The 23,721-nt window shown below is 45.0% G+C and overlaps 1 protein-coding gene across 3 annotated transcripts in view; it reads left to right on the top strand.

Moving 5' to 3' along the window:
• TSPAN5 (tetraspanin 5) overlaps positions 1-23,721 on the top strand; it is a 171,602-nt gene that overhangs the window by 62,887 nt on the left and 84,994 nt on the right. Inside the window, exon 1 of one of the 3 annotated variants that reach the window (XM_032332965.1) lies at positions 8,557-11,729. The exons of the other annotated variants lie outside the window; for them this stretch is intronic. Within the exon in view, the coding sequence (XP_032188856.1) occupies positions 11,712-11,729 (18 nt within the window). The 5' untranslated portion in view covers positions 8,557-11,711. Of the gene's footprint in view, positions 1-8,556; positions 11,730-23,721 lie in introns of those variants that run through there. 3 annotated transcript variants of the gene reach the window in all.

The raw sequence follows: 23,721 nt of genomic DNA, 5'->3' as shown, positions 1-23,721 counted from the left end.
TAGGGATTATCAGCACTTTAGTTTTGGTTCATTTTGATTCTTTTTAAACGGCACTTTGAATTGTGTGCTAATTTCAGAAGGCTTTGGGGGACTTTTTAAAGTATATGTTTTAACAGGATTTTCCTGTAGATCTTTGACAAAGTTAACTACTCTTAACTGTTTATGGACTAAACAGTGTAAATAACAGAACAGTGGTACTTTCTGGCACATTTTCCTCTTATCTTGCCTTTTTTTGTTTGTTTGTTTTGTATCAACTCTTCAGGCCTGTTGCTCCCACCTTTGAATTTAGCAAAACAGATTACCATAGAGCTGAAATTAAGAAAAAACACCTATCACACAGGAGAAGCCTAGCAGAGTGAAGCTGCTGATTTCTAGTGAGCTGCTGTGAAGCAAAAAAACCAGGGGCGCCGATTTTCCCCCTGGGGCTGACACAGATATTTGAAGTTTACCGAGTTACCAAAATGTGTGTTCCTTCCTGGCTTCCCGGGTTCCTGCACTGATGGGTGTTTACTTGGAGAGTCAGATATTTGAAGAACTCCTAGTTTAAGATCTCAGAATTTCATAGCTATTATCTTGTCAAGGTAAACCTAAATTTGATGAAACCCGAATTAAAGGGAATTAACTGAAGAAAATCAGTATCTTGTATATTTGGCATGTCAAACCTGAATGGAAGGGGTTGTTCGCTTTCCAAGGGGGCTGGTCTCCTTTTCTTAGGTGGGGTGTTGGGGTCCAAGACCAAGTTCACCCGTGTTGTCAGAGTCTTTGTGACCTCTAGAGTTCCCCTCCTGTTCAGAGCCTTCGTCAGGGTCCCTCCTCTTCCTTCATGCTGGCAGCCTGGCTAACAGCAACCACTTCACCCTCGAGGGGCGTGGCTTAGGTCATGAGTAGAAATAGAACAAGACTTAGAGTTTGACTCCTGTTCAAGTCGTGCCGCTGGCCAGCACTGTGACCTCGGGCAGGCAGACTCCTCTCTTGGGCCTCCGTTTCCTCATCTGTAAAATAGGGATATCCACAGTGTTCTACAGATAATTGGATGAGATGAAAGAAGTAGTGGCATCTGGCATCGTGCCTGGCACATAGTCGGCACTTAGTAAACAGGAGTTCGTTTCCTTGCTGGGCCGTTTCCTGGCTCTGGTCCATACCACATAGATTCTATGCCTGGCGGCACCTCGTACATTTTACGGAAAACTTCCGTGATGAGAATGAGGCCAGAGGAGTTTGTGACCATGTGCAAAGCTACTTTTGAAATGGATGTGGTGCACCTTTCTCTCCTGGTCCGCTGTATGGGATGTGGCTAGAGGTGCATGCAGCAGGCTGGGCTGCCCAGAATCCAGCTGCCGGCTGAGGCTCGTTACTTGGGATGGCCAGGCAGGGGAGAGGTGTGACTGAGAAAATGGGGCTCCATGTGCTATTGAAATTACTCAGGACGTTCTTAAAGGAAAAAGAGGAGGAGGGGCGCCTGGGTGGCTCAGTGGGTTAAAGCCTCTGCCTTCAGCTCAGGTCATGATCCCAGGGTCCTAGGATTGAGTCCCACATTGGGCTCTCTGCTCAGTGGGGAGCCTGCTTCCCCCTCTATCTCTGCCTGCCTCTCTGCCTGCTTGTGATCTCTGTCTGTCAAATAAATAAATAAAATCTTAAAAAAAAAAAAAAAAAAAAGGAGGAGTGGGGGGGGGAAAGCAACCGCTTTCTGTGGCAACCGTTTCCTTGATAGGCTTCTGGTGACACTGTAACACGAGATAGATACTTTGTTTCCAAGTTTTACACCTTGGTCAGAGAAAACACTCTTAACACAAGGTAATGAACGTTTTTGTGCCCTGGTAAAGTATTGGTTATTGGTAAAAACTTAATGACATCATCGGTGCTTCCGTTCTGAGCCTGATTCTGGTTGTCTGTATATGGATGGCATTGCTAGTACCCAGTTGTGGGTCTAGGCAGTTGCAGAACGGAAGCAATTATCCAGCTGAGGTAAAGAAATCCTGCTAAGGAGGAAAGAAAGGCGCCCCTCACCCTCTTGTCAATTACTCCAAATTGGTGTTTATAGGGAATTAAATTCCCTGGTAATTGCCCTCTCTCGCTCGCCCTCCTTTGTCTGTTCAAGCCCTCATCAGACGGTTTCCCTGAAAGCCCTGAGAATATTTCCGGCTTCTTCTCCAAGTCCGGCTGTTAAACACCCACATTGCAGGGCTTCAGTGGTACTTCAGGCCAGGATTGGTTTTCGTTTGGCGGGAGGGGGCGATTAGTTAACCCATAAGAAATAGTAGAAGACAAAAATACTCTTGCCTCCATTGGCTGACCAGTGTTTGCTGTGCAGGAATTCACAACACAATGGCCTACAGTTGTCTGGTATTAAAGATGATATAGGTCTCGTTCATTTCCAGCATGGACCAGCCCAGGGTGGACATTCTTCCCCTGTGGAGAGCCTGGAGCGGGGAGGTGTTGCAGAGTGAGCCCAACCTGAGGGGTGAGGGTGGGGGATGGAGTCTAGTCCAAAGCCACCACCCTTCAGCTGGATCATTTTCTAAACCTTGTACCTGTTGTGGGCCTCCCTGTTCTCATCTGTAGAATGTATTGGTAGCTCGTTTTCCAGCCAGTCTTCTATGGGTTTTTAATCAAAAAACAGATGTGACATTTATAATGACACGTTGTCAGTGAAGCCACCTTAAAAAACAAAGCACTCTACAAATACAAGATGTTGTTTTATTTTTAAAGATTTTATTTATTTATTTGAGAAAGAGGGCAGTGTCAGCGGGAGAAGCGAGCTCCCCGCTGAGCAGGGAGCCTGGTGCGGGGCTCCATCCCAGGACTCTGGGTCATAACCTGAGCCAAAAACAGACTCTTAACTGACTGAGGCAGCCAGGCACCCCTTCAAGAGGTTATTAAATATAAACTTGGTGACCTTATTTCAGTGTTCACGTTAGAGAAACAACTTTGCAGTCTTCTGGGAGCACACACATGATGGGAAAGCTTAAATTTCCCTTTTGTGGGGCTGTGTAAGGATAGATCCATATGTCCCAGGGACAGCTTCTCTCTCTGAATATCCTTACGGAACTTTCTTTGGCTTTTTCTGTTGTGTCATCTTCATATTCTTGGCCCTTTGTTTTCAAGCATTGGGAATAATGGGAACAGGGAAGTTTTTATAAACCATGAGGGTAAGTGGAAGAACCTGTGGAAGAAGAGGTTCTTTAGCAACTAGGTAGCAGTAGTTTTAAAATCCCTTTTTTTCAGAAGTGTGATGGACTTAGGAACAGAAAAGAGCTGTTAACTTGAAAAAAAAAAAAATGACGTTAACACCCAGTACTGCCCTTTCTTTGCTTAGTGAGACATATGGTAAAAACAGATTTCTGTGATCCTCTGTAGCCTCTGTTACTGGTCACCATGTTCATGTGACATTGGCACAGTTGGCTCATTTAAAAGTCTGGGAGGCCTAATGCCTCTTTCATTTTGTCATCCTGCAGACCGTGATAAAATTAATTCCTTTTTAACTTTCCGAGACACAACCACTTTTACGAAATGGGAAAACGAAAGGACTCTCAGAAGTGGGACACAGAGCATCCAGTCGGCAACATGGACCTCACGGGCCTGGGCTTGGTGGGAGGACAGGTGGCCCTGGGTCTCACTGAAGAACTCCATGGGACCAGGTGGGAAGTGTAGGGAATGCCTTTAGAGAAATGACCAAAGAGGCCAATTATTTTTAGAAAACTTGGAAACGTCAGGCTTTGTGGACCTGGGTTCATCAGTCATGGTGTCTGTGGAGATGGCCAAAATGCCTTGCCCCTCACTGTGGTCTGAATGGGAGGAAATTGTTTCCAACTTGCTTGCCTCTCTGCAGCCCCTCCTAACCTCCTTTAGAATAGCGAAATACATGTTTATTCTTCATCGAGCCGAGCAAAAGGCAGACAGCCGAGGAAGAGACTCATAATTAGGCCTCTTTGGAAGGTGTGAGACAAATTGGCAGCATGGCTGCCTGGGAAAACACAATGGGTCTTTGTTTGCAACCGAGAACACTAGAAATCATGGTGTCCTGGTGCTCTAGGGTTCTGTAGCTCTGGGGAGCCTCGCCTGGCCTCTGCCAAGCCAGGCTTTCTAACTGGATTGCCGATACACACAAATGTTTCTTCATCTCTGCCTGTGACCTCCTAGAGCATCTCTTTGTTTTCGTTCCTGCGGTCCTTGGAATGGACTTTAACCACCCCTATGCCCCCACCCTTGGAGGCTTTCTTTACTTTTCCTGAAGGGTGGCCGGGAAGCTGCCTTTGGCGGCATGTGTGGTGGTGGCCCCATGTGGGGGCCATCGGAGGATATCTGTCAAAGGAGAAGGCTGCCCTCGCTCAGCCCCTCACCCTTGGCTTTTGGCCCCCTCTTCCTCCCAACTGCCAGGGCATTCAGTTCCCTGCTTTTGTCCAGGGGCTGGACAGCACCACCTCCTTGGCTCCCCTTTTCCATTTGGAAGCCAAAGTCCCTCCTCCAACTGGGGGACTGTGAGTTTCTTGTGCGTGCCGCTGGCTTGGTGGGAAGATCAGAATGGGGATTCTAACCGCTTGTGTGAGGAGTTGGCACCCGGGCATGTGCTGTGCCATTGTTGGTTCCCTGTCAGGGAACTCTGAAAACAAGTGTCTAGAATTCGACTCAGTGCTCCAGGACCCCCTTTCCATTCTCCATTGAGACTCTCTCAACAGAAGCTGCTTTTCGCTTGATTAACTGCAACCAACTCTCTTTGGACTTTTGTGTTTTGGAAACCACATTGCCAAAGGAGAATCATCAGGTCTGTTGTAAAAGCCCCCAATAAATTCCTCATAAGATAAAATGGAGAAGAAAGAATAGAAGGCTTTAATCTATCTCCTTGCCTATTAGTGAAATACTACTGGGTGACCTAGTTCATCTGCATATTAGATGTGTTAGACCTATCTGTGTGTCCCCTCCCTCCCCTTACTTTGTTACCTTGGCAACGATGCCCTGGCTCAGAAAATTGCAGGAGGCCTGCTGCAGCTCTGAGAAGGCAGTTAATGGGGAAATGTGGGATTTTTCCAGGGTCTTCGGTGATTAGTGGAAAAAAGGGAGCAAGGAGGAAAAATAAAAGAGATACACTCTTAAACGTGGCGATTCACAGACCTGTACCCCTGGGGATAAAAATATATGTTTATAAAAAAAAAAAAAAAAAGAGATACACTCTTCTCGTAATAGTTCAGAATAGTACCTTTTAAAATGAATCGGAAGTGGTTTTACCTCAATTTTAAAAGAAAATAGTGGTACAGCCTCTTCTAACGTGAGACTGCCTTTAAAGAAGAACTTTCCTGGTCCATGTAGCTGCACTGGCACGGGAGGGGTCAGCTGCTGTTGGACTCTGGATTCCACACGTGCCGTCAGGGAGCCTTGATGCTCACTGCTTTAATATTAAGCACTGGCTCTTCCAGATTGTTTCGTGGTGCCTTACTTTGTCAGGCCAACATTTTCAGGAGATGAGAAACAAGATTTAAAAATAGGATTTAGTCAACGGCCGGAGAGCAAAACTGGCTCGTCTTCTAAACTGCATGTGTAGTCTGCATGTTGGGGAGCAGCACAGAGCCTTCCTTCTCGGTCTTCTACAGTGTCTCCTCTCACATTTGAGACTGGTGTCCAGAGAAGTAAAATAAACCACCCGCGACACACACCTGATTTGGGGCACTGTCTGGACTAAAGATAGATTTCTGGAGTCTAGATCTAGTGCTTTTCCAACATCCGTCCTGACCTAAAGAAATCACTTTTGCTCTGACCTCTCTCCAAGGAAGGGTCAGGTGAAGGAATTGTGAGAATGCTGTTCTCTTGAAGCCGGCCACCAGTCCATTTGCTTGGGAAATTGTGGGAGGAGGAGGCACTGTGACCTCAAATTTTAGATGTCTTCATGTCATTATTTGCTGTTACTCCAAGGAAGCAGACTGAATCTGGAACCTTGGGCGCTCTGAGAAGAAATTGTCCATGATGCGCCTTGACATGACTCTCTTGGTACCTCCATCTTTTCTGAAGTCGAGTTTATGATGGTTTGCAGCGGTGATATTCCTATGCCATGAGGAGGCAGATGTCCGTTAGGCTTTTCCTCTTGAAAACTTGGGACAGGGCCAAGTTAGCATGGGGCAACCATAGAATTTTTGAAAAGAGACTTTTACCAGGAGCCAGTTTTTTCAGTACGATACAGGATTCTTTCAGGCGGTGCCTTTGATCTGGAAAGCCCACAGGTGAAAGTAGAAACAGGGTCTGTCTTCTCGAGTACCTGTGTGTTCGCTCCTCACTTGTAAATATGTTTTCTCACCTGTGGGTGATTTGTTCATTCAGTCATCTCAATGGTTCTTGAGCTTGTTTTGGGTGCTTTTGCAGTACGACAGTGCTTGGGAAGCAAAGTTGAGTTTTACACATGATCTCTGGCTTCATTGATACTTGGGCCTATATACTTGTTCAGTAACTGGGAAATTTTAAATAAAAAGAGATGCACGTTTTGACTGCTTATATTTAATGTTGAAGACTGAAGAATGTTTTCATAAGATGGCAGTAGTCCAGTGTCCTAATCAGTAAGGATAATGCAGGAGGTGCCTGTGAGGTCTCACCACTCGTTTTCCTCAGGAAAAGCTCATGTGCCACAGGGTCTGGTGGGTCCCATGGCCTTTGGCTCGGTGTGGGGGGGCGTGTATTTTGGGATTGGAGGGTGGGGCTGGGAGCTGAGAGGGAGCCCGCTGGCTGTGGCAGGTTCCAGAGTCTGTATGTGTGTATAAATACCACAAACACCTATTGACTATTCAGGGGAAGTTGGTTGGGAATTGGGAAGTGGTGAAGCCGTGGGTCCTGCAGGCACAGTTTACAGAACACCTGCCACGACCCAGGCTCCCTGTGGGGCGCCTTATACATGATCTCCCACTCACTCCCCTTAACGCCCGAGGGTGGGCTGCTGACGTATTTCCGTATCGTGGATGAGAACACTTCTGTTAGGAGGACCGGCACCACAGGCAAGGTCATGTGGTTGTGTGAGGGAACGTAAACCCGGGACTCCCTGCTCTCTTCCTGCTCTTCCTACCAGCTCTTGCCTTCACACAGCGTGCTCTCCCTGAAAATTTGTCAGGACCGTGGGGCTAATTTTATTCCTCCTTTTTAACCATACATGCCATCTCTGGAGACAAAATGAAGGAAGTTTTATACTGGTGTATTAAGAATAAAAGTGGAAATCCTGGGCCCAAATGGGTCAAATGAAGTTAGAAATGAAGGGAGTCACATACATACACTTGACTTCAAGCCACTTTGCCCACATTATTTCAGTTGACAAGTTGGATTTGGGTTAGGGCTGAGGGGATGGTGGAGGAAGAGGGTGGGCAACTTCTGGATGAACACTGCGTTTTGTGTTCTAGACATCAGCAGATCTGCTGCTCCTCTTTGTGGATACCAAGAACTGTGTTCATGCAGGGAATTCACAACTAATGGTGGTTATTTTCCATCTCTTGGGGGTACCATGCACACTTGCCTTCTTTCCAGTTACTGGTGCTTTGATATAGATCAAACCAACATAATCCCTGCCTTCTGGGAGCTTGCACTTCAATAAGGGGGTGCATTAATGACAATAAACAGTTGGCCCTTGAACAACATGGGAATTAGGGGCACTAGCCCCCATGCAGTGGAAAATTCATGTATAGCTATTTCTTCCCCAAAGTTTAACTAATAGCCAAGAAGCCTGATAACATAAATAGCCAATTTACACGTATTTTGTAACACACATATATGTGTTATATACTATGTTATTACAATAAAGTTAGCTAGAGAAAAATGTTCAAATCATAAGGAAGAGAGAATGCATTTACAGTACTGTGACTGTATTTATTAGAAGAAAAAGAAATCTGCCACTAAGTGGACCCATGCAGTTCAAACCTGTGCTGTTCAAGGTTCAGCTGTAGTGGGATTAGTGCCGGGGAGGGATTGATAAAGAATATGGTGTGAATTCATCTTTGAATTTTAGTGATGTGGAAAATAAGCTAGTGGGAATATATTTTGGACTTGATTTTACAAGGAGCTTGAGGAACTTCTGAAGAAATTATTCTGCAGGATTGTCTGCCCCAAGACTTGTGATTTTAAGCTTAGTGTTGAGATCGCTGTGGGTTTCTTGTCGATGAGGCTTCTGGTCATGTATGTGTGTGGCAAATCAATGTGTGGTGAATGCCGTCGTGCACTTATTATCCGAACTGAAGGCAGATCTCTTCTGCGTGCTTTTCCGTTGCATTTTGTTACTGCATGTGTGGTGTGTGTCGACTTTTCCTTGCAGGTTTGCATGAATTCGGTCCCAGACGGCATCCCAGTCTGAATCAGATTACTAGTGGTAATCTCTCCTAAATGACCTCAGTGTCTATTCGGTCTTGTGAAAAATAGTGTCATTTGGGGTGCCTGGGTGACCCAGTGGGTTAAAGCCTCTGCCTTCGGCTCAGGTCATGATCCCAGGGTCCTGGATTCAAGCCCCGCATCGGGCTCTCTGCTCAGTGGGGAGCCTCCTTCTCCCTCTCTCTCTCTGCCTGCCTCTCTGCCTACTTGTGATCTTTGTCTGTCAAATAAATAAAATCTTAAAAAAAAAAAGAAAAGAAAAATAGTGTCATTTGGTTTTATGCTTTGGGTCCCTTGGACAGAAATCACATTCATAGGCAAGACTGTTGGCTACACGTGTTCCTTGGAAATACTTCTAGTGCTCTTCTGGAAAAAAAAAAATCAAAGTTGGTTGGAGCTGAAGGCAAAGGGAAAGAATTACCTTTTCCTTTTTAATGTGCTGTAAAGTATGTGCTAATGATGTAATTAATAGTATATTAGAATGTTAATACAATAAATACAAAGTTAATCCATTTTGGATTTCATTGTAGCCTGTTGTCCTTGTTTGTGGAGTAATGTGATTGGGACTGAGTAATTAACACCCTACAGAGGGATTAGCCTCAAAGATTGAGATAAAGGCAAGAGGAGCGAAAAGGAGGAGCCTACAGGGCCGGAGCGCAGAGAGCTCTGAGCATGGACGTCCTCCATGAAGGTGATGTTGCGCTTTCCCGACTGTGCTTACCGATGTCCACATCTGCTAGTGATGATCACCTGGGTTATCTGGGTAAAACATGAGGAAGGACGGAGTTTTGAGGTGACCCCCTTTTTCTCTGTACGCAGTTTGGGATGAGGAATGATGTTCCCGCCAAGCCAGCCGCGCTCTGTTGGGCTTTGCTGCGTCTTCAGAAAGGTTTTCCCATCTCTTTAATTACAAGTTTTTGTTATTTTGTTATTAAAATATCTTTTTCGTCCTCATTTGTTCTATACAAATCACAGAAAATGAGAGCCAAATCAGGAGAAGTTCCTCAAAATGAGTACTCATGTTTATAGGAGAGCATGGTGGGACTCTTCAGGGCCAACAGATTGTTCTAGTAAAAGTTTTCTTTCCCCTTTTTAATGGTTCTGGGGTTTCTAATGGTCAGCCTGTGTTGCCAGATTGAAGTCATTAACTTTGACCCCCACAGGAGGGATTTAAGAAGAGGCACGAGAAAGGAGAGAGTGGAGATGGAGGCGGAGTCTCTCGTTTCCCGCAGAAATTACGGTTGGTGAAAACTCCAGGGACAAGGTGACATGCTTCCTCGCGGCCCCTGCTGGGGCAGCAGAGACGAAGGTCTTTCTGTACCTGTCTGCACGTGGCTGACGTCGTAAATCTTAAGTGACAGGGTTCTCATTTTCAGTGGAAAAGTAGGCTTCGTGTTATTAAAAATTCTGTGGTTTGGCTTTAAAATCAAACAACTCCATTTGCTCACAAGTGAATTAGACAGGATTTCTAGTTTTCTTTTAATTATTTGTGCCCTAGTGTTATTCATGGTTCACGCTGGCTTTCCCGGTCATCATCTCCGTGATCTAGTGTCTGTCCTCCTCTCCTTGACTTTTCTCTGGGCAGCCTTCTCTAGGTTGCGCTGCTCTGTCCAGGAAAGTTGAAGAAGCATGTATAGATGGGACTCCCAGTCTACCTGGAAGTCTGAGCAGGGGTAATTATACCCTCAAAAATCTTTCCAGTTTGCCTCAGGGTAAAAGAGGTGAGGCAGACAGCTCAGCCTCACTAGAACTGAGCAGTTTGGGTCAGGAGATGTTCCCACAGACTGATGCATGGGGTCAGATGGGCTGGTCTTGGCAGCTGGCTTCATCAGCCCCTGGTCTGCATGAGCCGATCATAATGTGAGGTTACCACCTCCAATAGTTACTCAGACTTCTTGTGTAAAACTTTCATCTAAACATGTATGTTTACAGTTGTGATGGGCAAGAGCTTATTTTTCTTAGAGGAATAGGTTCTGTTTCACCTAGTATTTCTGTTTTCTCTAGGCAAATAGGTATGAAAGTTTTTTGTTTTTTCTTTTTTGTTTTTCCCTAGATGAAACCAGGAGAGAATCACTAATGGGGAAAAAAAATGCTGTTGTGTAAAATGAAAATGTCACAGAGCAGATCTCTTAGCCAGTCATCATATATGCATATACATTCTCTTTTAGGATGATTTAAATATCCTTTTGGATCTAAAAGATTTTTTTAAAAACCTAATGTGGCATATAAATACAAGTGTGTGAAAAATTTCACATATACTCTCTCTTAACATTTCCCGTAATTGCAATGAAATAATTTTTAAAAAAAAATTTTCGTGTCTGTCCTTCAATTGTTTATGGAGATCTGACTTGAATAAACATCATCTGGGAGCTTTTGGTTTCCACAGATAAGCCCAGATGCCCTCTTGATGCTGCACGAAATGGCTGGGGTTAGAGAAAGTCTTGAGAAGTGACATGGGTGATGGAGAGTGATAGCTGCATGAGGCAGCCTTGATGTCAGAGTGCATTCTCATAATGCAGTTTTCCTGTCTTTGTTGTTATCTTACAGTTTTACTGGGAAAATGAATCACGATGTTCTTTCAAAGAAGCGGTAAAAAAAAAATCAAATTTCACAGAAAATGGAGCTCTGGCCTTTGGTTAAGCATTCATTGACTCTGCTTGTGCTCTTGGGCTCCCTTGCTTTCTCTTAAAACAGAATCCTTTCTGCAGAGTTGCATGGGTCGTGCTGCTAAGTCTTTCTCTGGTGGTTCACTGGTTTAGGGCTCCAGAGACTTCAGGGGGCTCCTGGCTCACGTGTGAAATGGGGCAAAGGTTTATGGAGGTTGAGAGTTTTTTTCCTTCCTCCGACCAGCTGAGGTTGTGGTGGTTCTGCTCCGGGAAGAGCGACAAGCATGGGGATGCCGGAGAATGCCAGGAGGAACTGGGGGCTTGGAGGGAGCAGGGCAGGTGGGGGCTCCCTGGGTACACAGGGTTTGTGGCAGCTGACCTTGCCCTCTCTGAGGACGCGGTGGTGGCGGCGGTTCCACGTGAGCAGCTCTGTGTGAAGGAAAGCTGCCCTCCGCCCCACTTCTTTACCCAGCACATCTCCTTCTGTCCTTGATGTTTGTAATCAGTGTGATGGGGTGTATGCAGGTGAAAGACAGACCCATCCTTCCTCTCTCTAGAAGCATTCAGCTGGCATGTCGTGGGGAAGTGTGCCTTGGGGCAGGGCCCTGCTCTGCTGAGAGGAAGAGACTCCTGGGATGGCCAGAGGAGGCCTCTGGAGGAGGAGCAGAAAGCTGTGCTGGACCAGGAAGGAAGGAGGTGGCCCCGTCCCGGAGAGAGTGGGACCAGAGTGATTTGCTATTTCTTCCCTAGTCGAATGGGACAAAGGCAAGAACTGGAAGAATGTTCAGGTGTGGGCAGGTACGTTGTTTGTTCCCACTTTCAGATGCTGTGTGCTGGGAGGACCTTTCTCAGTGCTCGTTTCTTCCTAGAGCTCAGAGGTCCTGTCTATTCTACGGAACTTCACATTCCTCTGTGGTGAATTTCCCAAGTCTCCAATTCAGAGGGCGTGATTTTTCTAAATAAAGGGCAGACTATTCTCAGCTTTCAGAAAGGGAAGGGACTGTGACTGTTTTGTTTGCATCCTGTCCCCCAAGCCCAGCACAGGGTTTGGCATATTATAAATGCTAATAAATACTGGTGGAAAGAAAGGAAAAATCTAGGGGTTATTGTGTGGGAAAGGGCTGGGAGGGAAATTCATCTCTTGAGTAGGTAAATCGAATTTATTTCTAGGATTATTTTCTTTTCAGGGGTAAGCGTTTAGAGGCATGGTGAGTGAACTTTTTCACAGTAGGTTGGCTCTTCAGCGATGATGGGGTTTTCAGCTCCTGTTTCAAGTTCATGCCCTAGCGGGGAAGGTCACTGATGCTTGGGACTGCCTCCTGACCACACAGCTTTGCATAATTGATTAATTCCGCATAGATGTTTGCATTTCTTTCCTAATATAAATTTCATTTTCTGTTTAGCTCTCCAGAATTAGTAAGTGCCAGAAAACAGGATGTGTGTTGAATCTTACAGCCTTGTGATCTGGGCAGCTCCTTTGGAAGGTGTAATTAATGATCTTGAATCTCTCTTGGCATTCTTAGTTCTCAAATTGGTAAATAGGTTTCTGAAAATAGCTAATATTTGTTGTTTACCATGCGCCAGGCACTGAACTAAGGACTTCATCTGGTTATTCCTTTGATTATCTTTTTATCCTAACAGACCCCCTAGGAATGAGCTCTGTGAGTATTTCCATTTCTAGCTGTGGGAACTGGTTCACAGAGAGGTGAAGTCACTCAGCATTGACACAGCCAGTAAATAGCACAGTTGGATGGGAGTCGAAACAGCTGGGCCCCGGAGCCAGTGCTCCCAAGGGCTGGGTGGCCTTGCTGCTTCCCTTTCTCTGGGGCCATCCTATTTTCCTTGGCGCCTCCTGACTTCTGTGCTCTGTTCTCCGGAGACTCTTGTCAGATGCAAACCGGTGTGAGTGGCCACAGGACCAGTCGGAAAGAAATGGACTCAAGTGCCATACCAACCTGGGTTAAAGACCCTGGCCAAGCCCATCATTTGCTTGATGATCAGTCCTGATCAACTCGGTGCGTTTGGAAGTCGATTTTGGAGCAATATGGTGAGGGAAAGGTGTGTATTTTACACCAGCAGATGTGCTTGGGTAGAAGAGGCCAGATGTTGAGACACTTGGAGTTTGAGTGGAAAATGAAGGATTCTGGTTGGCATGCCTGTTGGAAAATTTTAAGAGCAATAAACCTTTTAAATTCAGTACCTCATTGATTCTGGAGGAGAGGGGCCAGCCCTTCAGTACCGAGTGTGAGCATTGTGGCTGATGGGCAGGGCTGATGCTGCTGCCTTTCTGGTCATAGAAATAAGAGATAAATAAGGGGAATTGTTTTATAATTCAGTTTTCAACTTTGGTTTTTATCTTAAAGTGGAGCATAAAACCAGTTTTTAATCTCCATGAATATCAGGGTAGAGGACTAAATGAAAAGCAATAGCTAAGTTTATGCTGGAAGAAAATCTTCATCAGTCATGACCTCTTTTGAATCAAAAATGTCTAGGTAATCAAAGATAATCAACATATTCAGATACTCTAATCTGGTGGGTGTACAATTGTTTTTTCCTTTTCAAATTCTTAAAAATTATTTATTTATTTTTAAGATTTTATTTGTCTCAGAGAGAGAGAGAGAGAGAGAGAGAGAGCACACAAGCAGGAGGGAGCAGCAGGCTCCCCACTGAGCAGGGAGCCCAATATGGGGCTCGATCCCAGGACCCTGGGATCATGACCTGAGCCGAAGGCAGAGGCTTAACCCACTGAGCCACCCAGGTGTCCCCCCCCCTTTTTTTTTTAAAGGCAAAAATATATGGATATTGTGGACTTGGCAGTATAACTTTAAGATTTCTGGCATTACAGAGAGACTTTGGAGTTAAGTAATTGGAAGCTATTAATTAATAAGATAGAAAAGTAAGTGTGTGCCCATAAACTGAGGGAGATTAAAAAAATACTGTTTATCTTCTTACAAATCATGTGAAATCCAGAAGGTTAGAGACTACTCTAGGCCTCCAGAGAAAGGAACTCACTTTTTTTTTTCTTTTAAAGAAGTTGGGTGGGCATGACTTTGGATACACTATTCAGCATATTGTACTGTGGTTTCTAATGAAAGAGGGAAAAGTTCATAAAATATTGTGTGAGGTCCTGATTATTTAGAAAAGATTTTAGACCGTAGGGTCCCCCCTCCCCCCAGTAATTGAGATATGTAAAAGCTTGGGTAATATTTCCCGACCCTCCTTTTCATTCTGAAGAAAAGCAGCCCATGGCTCTGGCTGGTGGTCACCCAATCAGTAATCACAGATACCTGGCAGGTAGAGGAGAGAATAAGTCCAAGGAGCTGGGGAACAGTGGTTGCTGGGAGGTTGCAGACTGTTGAGGTAATAAGGTATGTTGAAGAGCTTAGAGGGGAAAGATGAGCATTTCTGTTGTCTCATTGGAAAAGAAACTGACAGCATGGGCTTGCCCTTCTTTTTAACCGCCACCCCCCATCATAGATAAACTGTTCAAATCATCCCCCCAAATTCAGAGAACCTGTATGTAACTGTGAGCACAAGAGAGAGGAGTATGTGTCTGTAGTGCTTGTCTGTGCTAATTTATATATCTTAAAGAAATTTTACGTTTTCCCCCAATTTGTGTGTGTGTGTGTGTGTATTATACTTCTATTTGTGCTTCTTTTTTTCCAATTTACCACTCCATAGTGAGCTTTCCTCTGTGTATCTAGATATTCTTTGAAAAGGAGACTTTTTTTTTTTTAAAGATTTTATTTGAAAAAGAGAGAGAGAGTGTGTGTGTGTGCATGGGGTGGGGGGAGCAGAGGGAGAAGCGGACTCCCTGCTGAGTGGGGAGGCCGATGCGGGACTCAATCTTGGGGCTCCAAGATCATGTACTGAGCCGAAGGCAGTCGCTTAACTGTCTGAATTACCCAGACGCCCCGTGAAAAGGGGACTTGTAAGCTCTGCATCTTGTGGCTTTGGAGAGTGGATTTGTCCATTGCCACTTGGCGCTCAGTGTCCCAGTGTCGGCTCTGTTTGCCCCTCTCAGTTCCTCTCTGCCTCCAGCTCCCACTGGCTTCAGCCAGCTAACTCTTAGTCTTCTTTGTACTCTTGTTTTTTAGATGGATTTAAATAAAGCAGAAAGTGGGGGGGAATATATTCCATGGAGCAGTGGGTGTTATACGCAAACAATGAATCATGGAACACTCCATCAAAAACTAATGATGGACTGTATGGTGACTAACACAACAACAACATAATAATAATAATAAAAGATTGTTAATACTGGATTACAAGAAGTAGGCTTGGTCGGGCAGAACCATCTCTGACCTGTTTAGTATGGTTCTCATTTATTGTGTGTCTGTTGTGGGTCTGACCCCTTGTGAAGGACCCTTCATGCTCTTGCATAATACTCATACTTAACCCTGGCTTGATGGTGGCTTTCTCATTTTAGGAAAGATGAAACCAAGGCTGTGAGAGTAAGGTACGAGGCAGAGCCAGGATGGGAAGCTGCGTCTATCTCTGCGTCCTTCGATCACACTACTGTTTCTTTTCATGGTGACTCACTAGGCCATTGCCACGGAAGAGGGGGAGAACTCTTGGTCAGGCACATGATGAACCAGCACAGCTTGTGCTAAGGACTACCGTGTCCCTGTGAGACTGCAAATACAGATGGTCCCTGGATTCAGGATTGTTTATGATTTTCTGGCTTTACAATGGTACAAAAGCAGTACACATTCAGTTGAACCCATACTTCAGATTTTTTATTTTATTTTATTTATTTATTTGACAGAGAGAGATCACAAGGAGACGGAGAGAGAGGCAGAGAGAGAGAGAGAGAGGGAAGCAGGCTCCCTGCTGAGCAGAGAGCCCGATGCGGGACTCGATCCCAGGACCCTGAGATCATGACCTGAGCCGAAGGCAGCGGCTCAACCCACTGAGCCACCCAGGCGCCCCATACTTCAGATTTTGAAGTTGGACCAGATACTGTCTCGTGAAGCTGGGCAGTGGCAGCTGCTGTACCTCCCAGGCAGCCGTGCAATCCCCAGGATAAATAACTCATATAATTCCAGCCACTTTGTTTTTCACTTTCAGTACAGTATTCAATAAATTACATGAGATCGTCTACACTTTATAATGGAACAGGCTTTCTATTACACGATTTTGACAATGTATAGGCTGATGTAAGCAATCAGAGCATGTCTGATATAGCTAGGCTAAGCTACGATGTTTGGTAGGCTAGGTGTATTAAATACATTTTCAACGCAGGATATTTTCAACTTACAGTGGGTCTATTGAGATGTAACCCCATTGTAAGTTGAGGAAAACTCAGTCCACTCTAGGACCTAGTCTTAAAATCCATTAAGTCTCTGGCAGAATGCTCTCGAGATATCTGAGGAATAACTTTAAAATCTCAAGAGAATTCATCTTCTGTTCCATGGATGTAAAGTAAATGCTCTGGATGGAGAACAGAAGATAGCTGTTAACAGAATTTCTGATCCGTAAAGGAGGAACCCTGCCAATCGTTAATAGTTGGTAAGTTTACAACTCCCGTTCCATAGGTGCTAAACCTTTAGATGTTTGAGAGCTTGGTGATTTTGGTGACAAGGGTTAATTTAAGGATTAATGAGTCAAGAGATCTAGAAAGTTAGAATTTCTCTTTGTACCAGTTTTTGTTCAACGAATACTTTCCCAGGCCACATGGAATCAATCGCTTTGTAGGAAATTCTTGGCCTTTCTTTAAATGATGAAATTGTGGCCAGTTTTGTAAATATAGTTTATTCTTGACTCTGTAAACCGTGGGTCAGATTAATTTTACAATGCCCTAAGGGAAGCGAGTTGATGAAGAGCTGGTTTCTCTGCTTTTTAGCAGTGTTAATGACCCACTTCCACCAGGAGATTCCAATGTTCTTGAGTTGTCTGAAGGCTTTAGTGTTTCTTGCCATGTAATTTTAAACTACATGTGGGCACATTTTTGGGATAATTTTTATTCCTATTTTGCTTAAAAGATAAATGAAATCAGACCTAAAATCTAGAACATCTTGTGCTGCTTATTCCAATTGTTTAGTCATTGGTGGGTGACAGGAGGAGAGGAACAGAACTCAACAGTTTGAGGATTCTTGCTTTCAAGTCAGAATAGTATTCGATGACTTTTTAAAAAAAGATTTTATTTATTAGAGCGCGCGAGCAAGCTGGGGGAGGAGCAGAGGCAGAGGGAGGGAATCTGAAACCAACTCCATGCCCCGTGTGGAGTCCAGCTCAGACGCTTGATCTCAGCCACCCTGAGATCATGACCTGAGCGGAAACCAAGAGTTGGGTGCTTAACCGACTGCGCCACCCAGGCGCCCCAGCTGACTGTTTTTGTATGGTTTCAAAACATGATTCATTTATCTGCTTTAAAGCAGAGTCACTCTGACTGAAAAGTTGGTGTTTGATGACTTCGAGTTACAAAATGCCGTAGGCAATAGAGAGGAGGAATCGTTTAGAAGATATATTTGCTTGTGTGTGTTTGTATCACTAGGTCAAATGGTAGAAAAGAACTAAAATTCTGTGCCTCTGAGCCTGTTTACCCAATGTCTTCTGAAGAACCTCTTCAGACATTTCTAGAAATGATTTACTTGCTTTGGTAGCCACGCACAAAGCATGAACAAAACCAAATAAAAATTGTTGAAATTAAGAAAAAAATGTGCTTTTCTGGTTGTGGTTCTGTGCAGTAAGGAACTCTTGTCTATACCTGCAGCCATGGGGTCCATGGGTAGGTCTTCGGGTGCGAGAATGTGGCCACACACAGGACGGCGGCCTCATGGAGGTGAACAGGCTGCCCCTGAGAATGTTGAGCCTTGTGCGCTGCATGATGAGCTCCTGGAACCTGTTCTGCTTTGGGCAAGGAGCGGTTTGCCAGGGTGGACATCTGAGTCTTCGTGGAGGGTGATGGTCATATGGCCCAGATGTATGCAGTCAGGCTCTGAAGTCCAGGTGGCCTAGGACCAGAAATAACATGGATGAGGCTTCCAAGGAGAGCAACGATGTCCTCTTCCAGTATGACTGGACCCTGCTCTGGTACCTGAGCCCCATCACTGCAAATCCCCAAAAGTTTGGAGGTCTTGGTGCCCATGCTTGCTACCAGAAATGCTACCTACCCATCAGCCCATCATGAGGATCAGGGTTCGCCTTCATAATAAACCGTGGTCATGGGGAAGAATTTTTTTTTTTTAAAATGTGGTGATGGAGAAGGAAGTATGTGTTGCCAACAGCCCACAGCCCCTCCACCTTTGGAAAAATGGGTTTGTAGCATTTTTCTAGGGGCAGAGTGTATGTTACTTCAGTGCAGTCCTTGATGAAAACAACATATGGTTAGTTTTATGAGGACTTAGAGACAGATGGTGACCTATGGGCTAATTATGCAGTGGGCAAGATTCTTTAAACAAATCACTGTGATTGTGACATGGCTCTGTCTCAGGAGTTAGACAATCTGGACTGTTTGTGTTACCTCTGGACTGAGGTAACATGTTCCAGGTGAATGGGGAAAAGGTGCTACACGAGGGAAGTATATGTACAGCTTCTTTTCCTCTCCGTATTCATTTTAGGAGCTACAGGCAAAAAAGGGAGGCAAGGGGCTCAAAGAGGCAGTACCACAAGCCGTGGCTTCTGTGACGGTGGCGTGACTTGGGGCGGCCAACCTTCTGGAGGGCTGTTAAACATCACCATTTTTCTTTTCATTGCTTTGAGTAGACCTCTTTCTGAAGTCCTCCTTGCCCTCTGGAAATGTAACATCAAGAACATAAAGCTATTGAGATGAACGGGCCAGCCAGTTTCCACCTCAGAGCTTTCCCGCAAGGCTTTCAGTCCTCCTGGAATGCCCGGGATTCTGGTCACCCAGCTCATGAAGACTGCCTCCCTGCTCTTTGTCCCTGGCTAGAGCTTCCTTCCCCACACTGACATAATTTTTACTCAACTATTTGCTTATGATATTCCATCTCCTTCCCCATATGTAAACTTCACAAGGGCAGGGGCTTTGGTCGGTCCTCTGCTGTGACCTCAACCCCTGGAACAGTGTGGGCATGTGGCACTACTTAGATACTTGACGAAGGAAATCACCAATGAGTTAAAACTACTAGGCTTTGCTCTGTCTTGGTTGTATTCTGGTCGGCTGTCCAAATTGCTGCTGGGCTCCCAGTTCTCGTGTTTAGCCCACTGTGGTGTTGATGTCTTCTCTGTGTCCCCCGCTTCCCAGCAGACATCCGTAATGGCAGAAATCTTGGTGGTTCACCATTGTGCCCATAGTGCCTGGTGGTGTTTGATGGTACTTGTTTATTAAATGTATAAACAAACTAATTCAACCAAGGGAAAGAGTCACTGCCCTGAGCTCTTTTCTTCATCTTTTCTTCAGACTCCTGTGCTGTGTAGTGGAGGGTTTCATACCCATTTTAGATAGTCAACTGAGAGAGGCAGCCATGATTTAAATCCACATGTCTGACTTGTCTGACTTGAAGGCCTAGCTCTGATATACTGATAGTTCCTAACCTTTTTTTCTTTTGAAAGACTTTTTGTTTATTTATTTGACAGAGAGAGAGACAGTCAGAGAGGGAACACAAGCAGACAGAGGAAGAGGGAGAAGCAGGCTTCCCACCGAGCAGGGAGCCCAATGCGGGGCTCCATCCCAGGTCTGGGATCATGACCTGAGCTGAAGGCAGACGTTGAATGACTGAGCCACCCGGGTGCCCTAGTTCCTAACCTTTTTAAGTACAAGGACCTCTTTTCTGTTGTCAAATTTCCCAAACCTCACACGATGTATTTTAATTTTTAAAAATTTCTTACCTTTAAAGATTTTATTTTACTTTATTTGGAGCCGTGTTAGGTTTACGGTAAAATTGAGAGGCTGGTATGGAGATTTTGCACGTACCCCTGCTCTCACACACGCGTGACCTCCCCCATATCAACATTACTCCCCAGAATGGCAGGGATGAACCTACATGGACACGTTACGATGCCCAGAGTCTGTAGTTTACCTTAGGGTTCACTGGGTCTTGTCTATTCTGTGGGTTTGGACAAATGTAGAATGACACCTATCCATCATTATAGTGCCTATATTTTTGTTTATCTGATAGAATGGAATTTTATTATACAATATTTGGAAGTGTAATAGTACTTTTATTAATGTTTTAATTATACTGACATTATAAACTTGAAAAATAGTTGCTCCACTCTATAGAAGCCTTGTGTGTGACCGTTCTTGGTGCTCCCGGTAGCTTGCCAGCCCTTTGGAGATACTGTCGTTCCCCCCACCCCCACCCCCGGCAGCCCTGTGCCCACCTGTCACCACATCGGCCCACCCGCTGCCTCCCCTCTGTCATAGCCACAGACTTCTGGGTGGGTCCATTTTTCCCATGCCCTTCAGGAATGTGATGTGTCCTCAGCTGTTGGCTTTCACTTTGTCCCTGTAGCCCGGGGCCAGCCCCTCTCTTCACTTCTAATTTGTTGCTTTCTCCTACATCTGTGGTTTGAAAGTCAGGTGATGTAGCCTGCTGGAATTCTCTGGACTGGGGAAAGTGGGCAGGTGGGCTCCGAGTGAGCTGCAGGAACTCCTACTACTGGGGTTCGGTCCATTGTGGTTGGCTGTAGGCCCTGGGAGGCCTGATTCTTGGGTCTTCCGAGGTACTGACAGCCATCACCCAGGTACTTGTATGTACTAGCCAGTTTTGCTTGGTTCTGTGGGAAGATGGTTATGGACTTAGAGGGGTAGAGAGGAGGAAATGCAGAGGCAGATGAAAATGCTTTGACCTGGTGAAGGGTGAACAGAGGGAAAGTCGGCATCATGTCCATGCTGCCTCAAGACCCTCTCCCTCTGTCCGTGTTCCTTCCTCCCTGGCTGTGTCCCGCCTTCCCTGGCTGTATTTTTCTCACTGTGTCCCTTTTCCCTCTGTGTCCCTCCCTCTGCTAAGCTACCCTGGCTCTCAGCTGGTTCAGACACTGTATTGTGTTTCTTCATCCATGTGTTTTTTCCTTCTGATCGTGTAAAGGGCGAGTTTTGCATTTGGGATTTCTGTGTGCTTCTCCACAGGCAGTTTAGGGGTACAAACAAGTTGCTCCAGCAGATTCTTGCCTGTCTTCAGTGGGGGAATTTTAGTTTTTGTTGTGCTGCTTTATCGCAGACCGTAGCTAAAATTGCTTTCATGTGGGGGGGTCTCTGGACAGCAGCCCAGAGTAACCAAGTCCCACCTAGTGTATCTCCAGCCATTTGCCATTGTCTGTACCCCTTCTTCAGGATGAGGTTGAAAAGCCTCCACAGAAATGAGATGTTGCTTTTTTTCTCCGCCTGTCTATCAGTTTCCTCATCCATCTGCCCATATCTTCGTACCCTAATTTTTCCCAAACCAAAATTTAATGTATTTAAATATATACAATTTAATATATATTTAAAAACACATGGTTTAAGGAGTCATAATGCAAGGTAGAGGATATATAGATAGGCGGTGGCATTGGACTATCTAATAAACACTTAATATTTGTTATTAACATTATACTTTTTTGCCTTTTTTATTTCTAACGAGGAAAATGTGTGAAGGGAAAATAAGGGATAAAAGTAATGCTTTTATGAGGGAAAAATGAAATAAGATGAAGCAAGAGAGGGAGACAAACAATAAGAGACTCTTAATCTCAGAAAACAAACTGAAGGTTGTTGGGGGGTGAGGGTGGGAGGGATGGTGTGGCTGGGTGATGGACATTGGGGAGGGTGTGTGCTATGGGGAGTGCTCTGAATAGTGTAAGAGTGATGAATCACAGACCTGTATCCCTGAAACAAATGATACATTATATGTTTTTTAAAAAAAAAAGGTAATGCTTTTACAGTGGTAGGCAGTTGAACTTCTGAAAGTGAGCTGCAGATGTTTTCTGAGCCTCCTATCAGCCAGTGCAAAAAGGGAAACACAGTCAGCCTTATGTTACCAAATACATACTATCGCTTAGAGAAGTCCTAGAACCTAGTAGAGTCCTTAAAGTAAATAAGAATTTTTAGGGCAGCTTTCTGTAATGTTCCTCAGTGCTGGCTAGTGGAACAACCAAAAACCTCTCTGTAAGACCAGGGACAGACACAGTTTTGAAGACCTATTCTATGCAAGGAGTAATGGAAGTGTTTGTTCCCAGTTTTTCAGTCTTACTCTTCTGCAGACAGAGCTAGTAATACTCAGGCAAGGGTGGAAGGTGGGGATGAGGGAGAAAAAATGTAGGTAGGACGTGTGAGCTCTACCCAAGGCTGTCTCTGTCTCTGCTTTTGATACCTCTGTATTTCTTTTAGGGCAGTCATTCATGCTCTTGTCTCTGTGTTTTCCAGTGTACCTGTTGACCCTTTCGTGGTAATTGAGGAAGATCCTCTGTCTTTCCAAGATTTCTAATTTTGAGTGGCCCTAAAATATTTTCTTTGGTTTATACACTTGAGATTATTACTCCTCTGGAAAGTCTTTTGGGTTGCAAGTTAACAGTATCCTGGAATTGTATTGCTTCCTAATTTTGCCTTATCAGCTCTGAGATTTTGTGATCTCTTAAATTTTCAGTGAGTGGAAAATTAAATTAATATGAGTTACAGTTTGGGAATTCTGTACCAGATGATGAAGCTAGATGAGTGTGTGGTCTTTACGTAGGCAGGCATTGTGTTACGTAAGGGTTTGGTATTTGGCCTGAAAAGTAGATGTTTGCCTTTTCATGGGCTGTCATAGATCTGGCATCTGCCTTTATTTTATTATTGGGAGTTTTCTACACATGTTGCTGCAATCTCTCAGCAAAGAGCACATTTTCTAGTCCTCTTGCTATTTATTTTCACCACTTAGAGAATGATACAAAGTGGGACACCTGGGTGGCTCAGTCAGTTAAGCATCCGCTTTCAGCTTAGGTCATGACCTCAGGGTCCTGGGATGGAGCCCCCATCAGGCTCCCTGCTCAGTGGGGAGTCTGCTTCTTCCTCTGCCTGCCGCTCCTACTGCTCTTGTTTGCTCTGACCAATAAATAAAATCTTAAAAAAAAAAATATGAGTTGATATTTGATTTAAAATCAACAAGATAAAAAAAATAGCATTGCTTCTTCTTGTTAAAAATGATTTAGCTCTTTTGACTGAAAAAGTTTGGTTCTCTGCCCCATGGTGTTCATTAATTTAGATGTCCCCATTGTCCTCTGTGCGCACCCCCATTGCACCACCTCTGTTTACTAAAAGAGCCAATTAACCTGCCCCACTAGACTGAGCGCTCTGAAGACAGGGCTCCCCGTGATTGGTGGAGTACCTGGCGTACTGTCCATACTCGAGTAAACTCCTGTGAGGAGAACAAGGTGCCCGGCAGTATAATGAATACCTTGCTGGTCCCAGTCAGTGGCCTGCCCGTAGTTACTCTGTCCTCTCAGATGAACATCTTAAGCCAAAATCAGGTTCTGCAAACCTCTTCCCTGTGTTGTTGAGATGGGGAGTTCCGAAATCGAAAATCTTAGTCCTCTTTACGTCTTTTTGTCCCCTTTATGTTTCTCTTGTCATTCCCCCCCCCCCCCCCCCCCCGCCTCCGCTTTTTTTAAATTCCCCCTCATCCGCATTCCTCTTGCCTCTTGGCTGGTTTCTCTTTTTTGGTTCCCTAACCTCTGTGGCATTTAAGCGAGCTTTGCCTTTGCTGACAGGAGTCCTCCTTGCGTTCTCAGCCCCCTTGCAGATGGTAGAGCGGGTGTTCCTGGAGGTTTGAGAGAGCAGCTGATTGGATTCCAGGGGACATCCTTGGTTCCTGGAGGACCTCAGCTGTGTAGGTTCAGCTGCGGATTGCGGGGAGCACAGCGCGTGCATGTC

Source organism: Mustela erminea, chromosome 2, assembly GCF_009829155.1.
Source record: "Mustela erminea isolate mMusErm1 chromosome 2, mMusErm1.Pri, whole genome shotgun sequence".
In the NCBI taxonomy this organism is placed as follows: Eukaryota; Metazoa; Chordata; class Mammalia; order Carnivora; family Mustelidae; genus Mustela; species Mustela erminea.
Note: the sequence above shows the minus strand (reverse complement) of the source record. Positions and strands in the feature narration are given on the sequence as shown.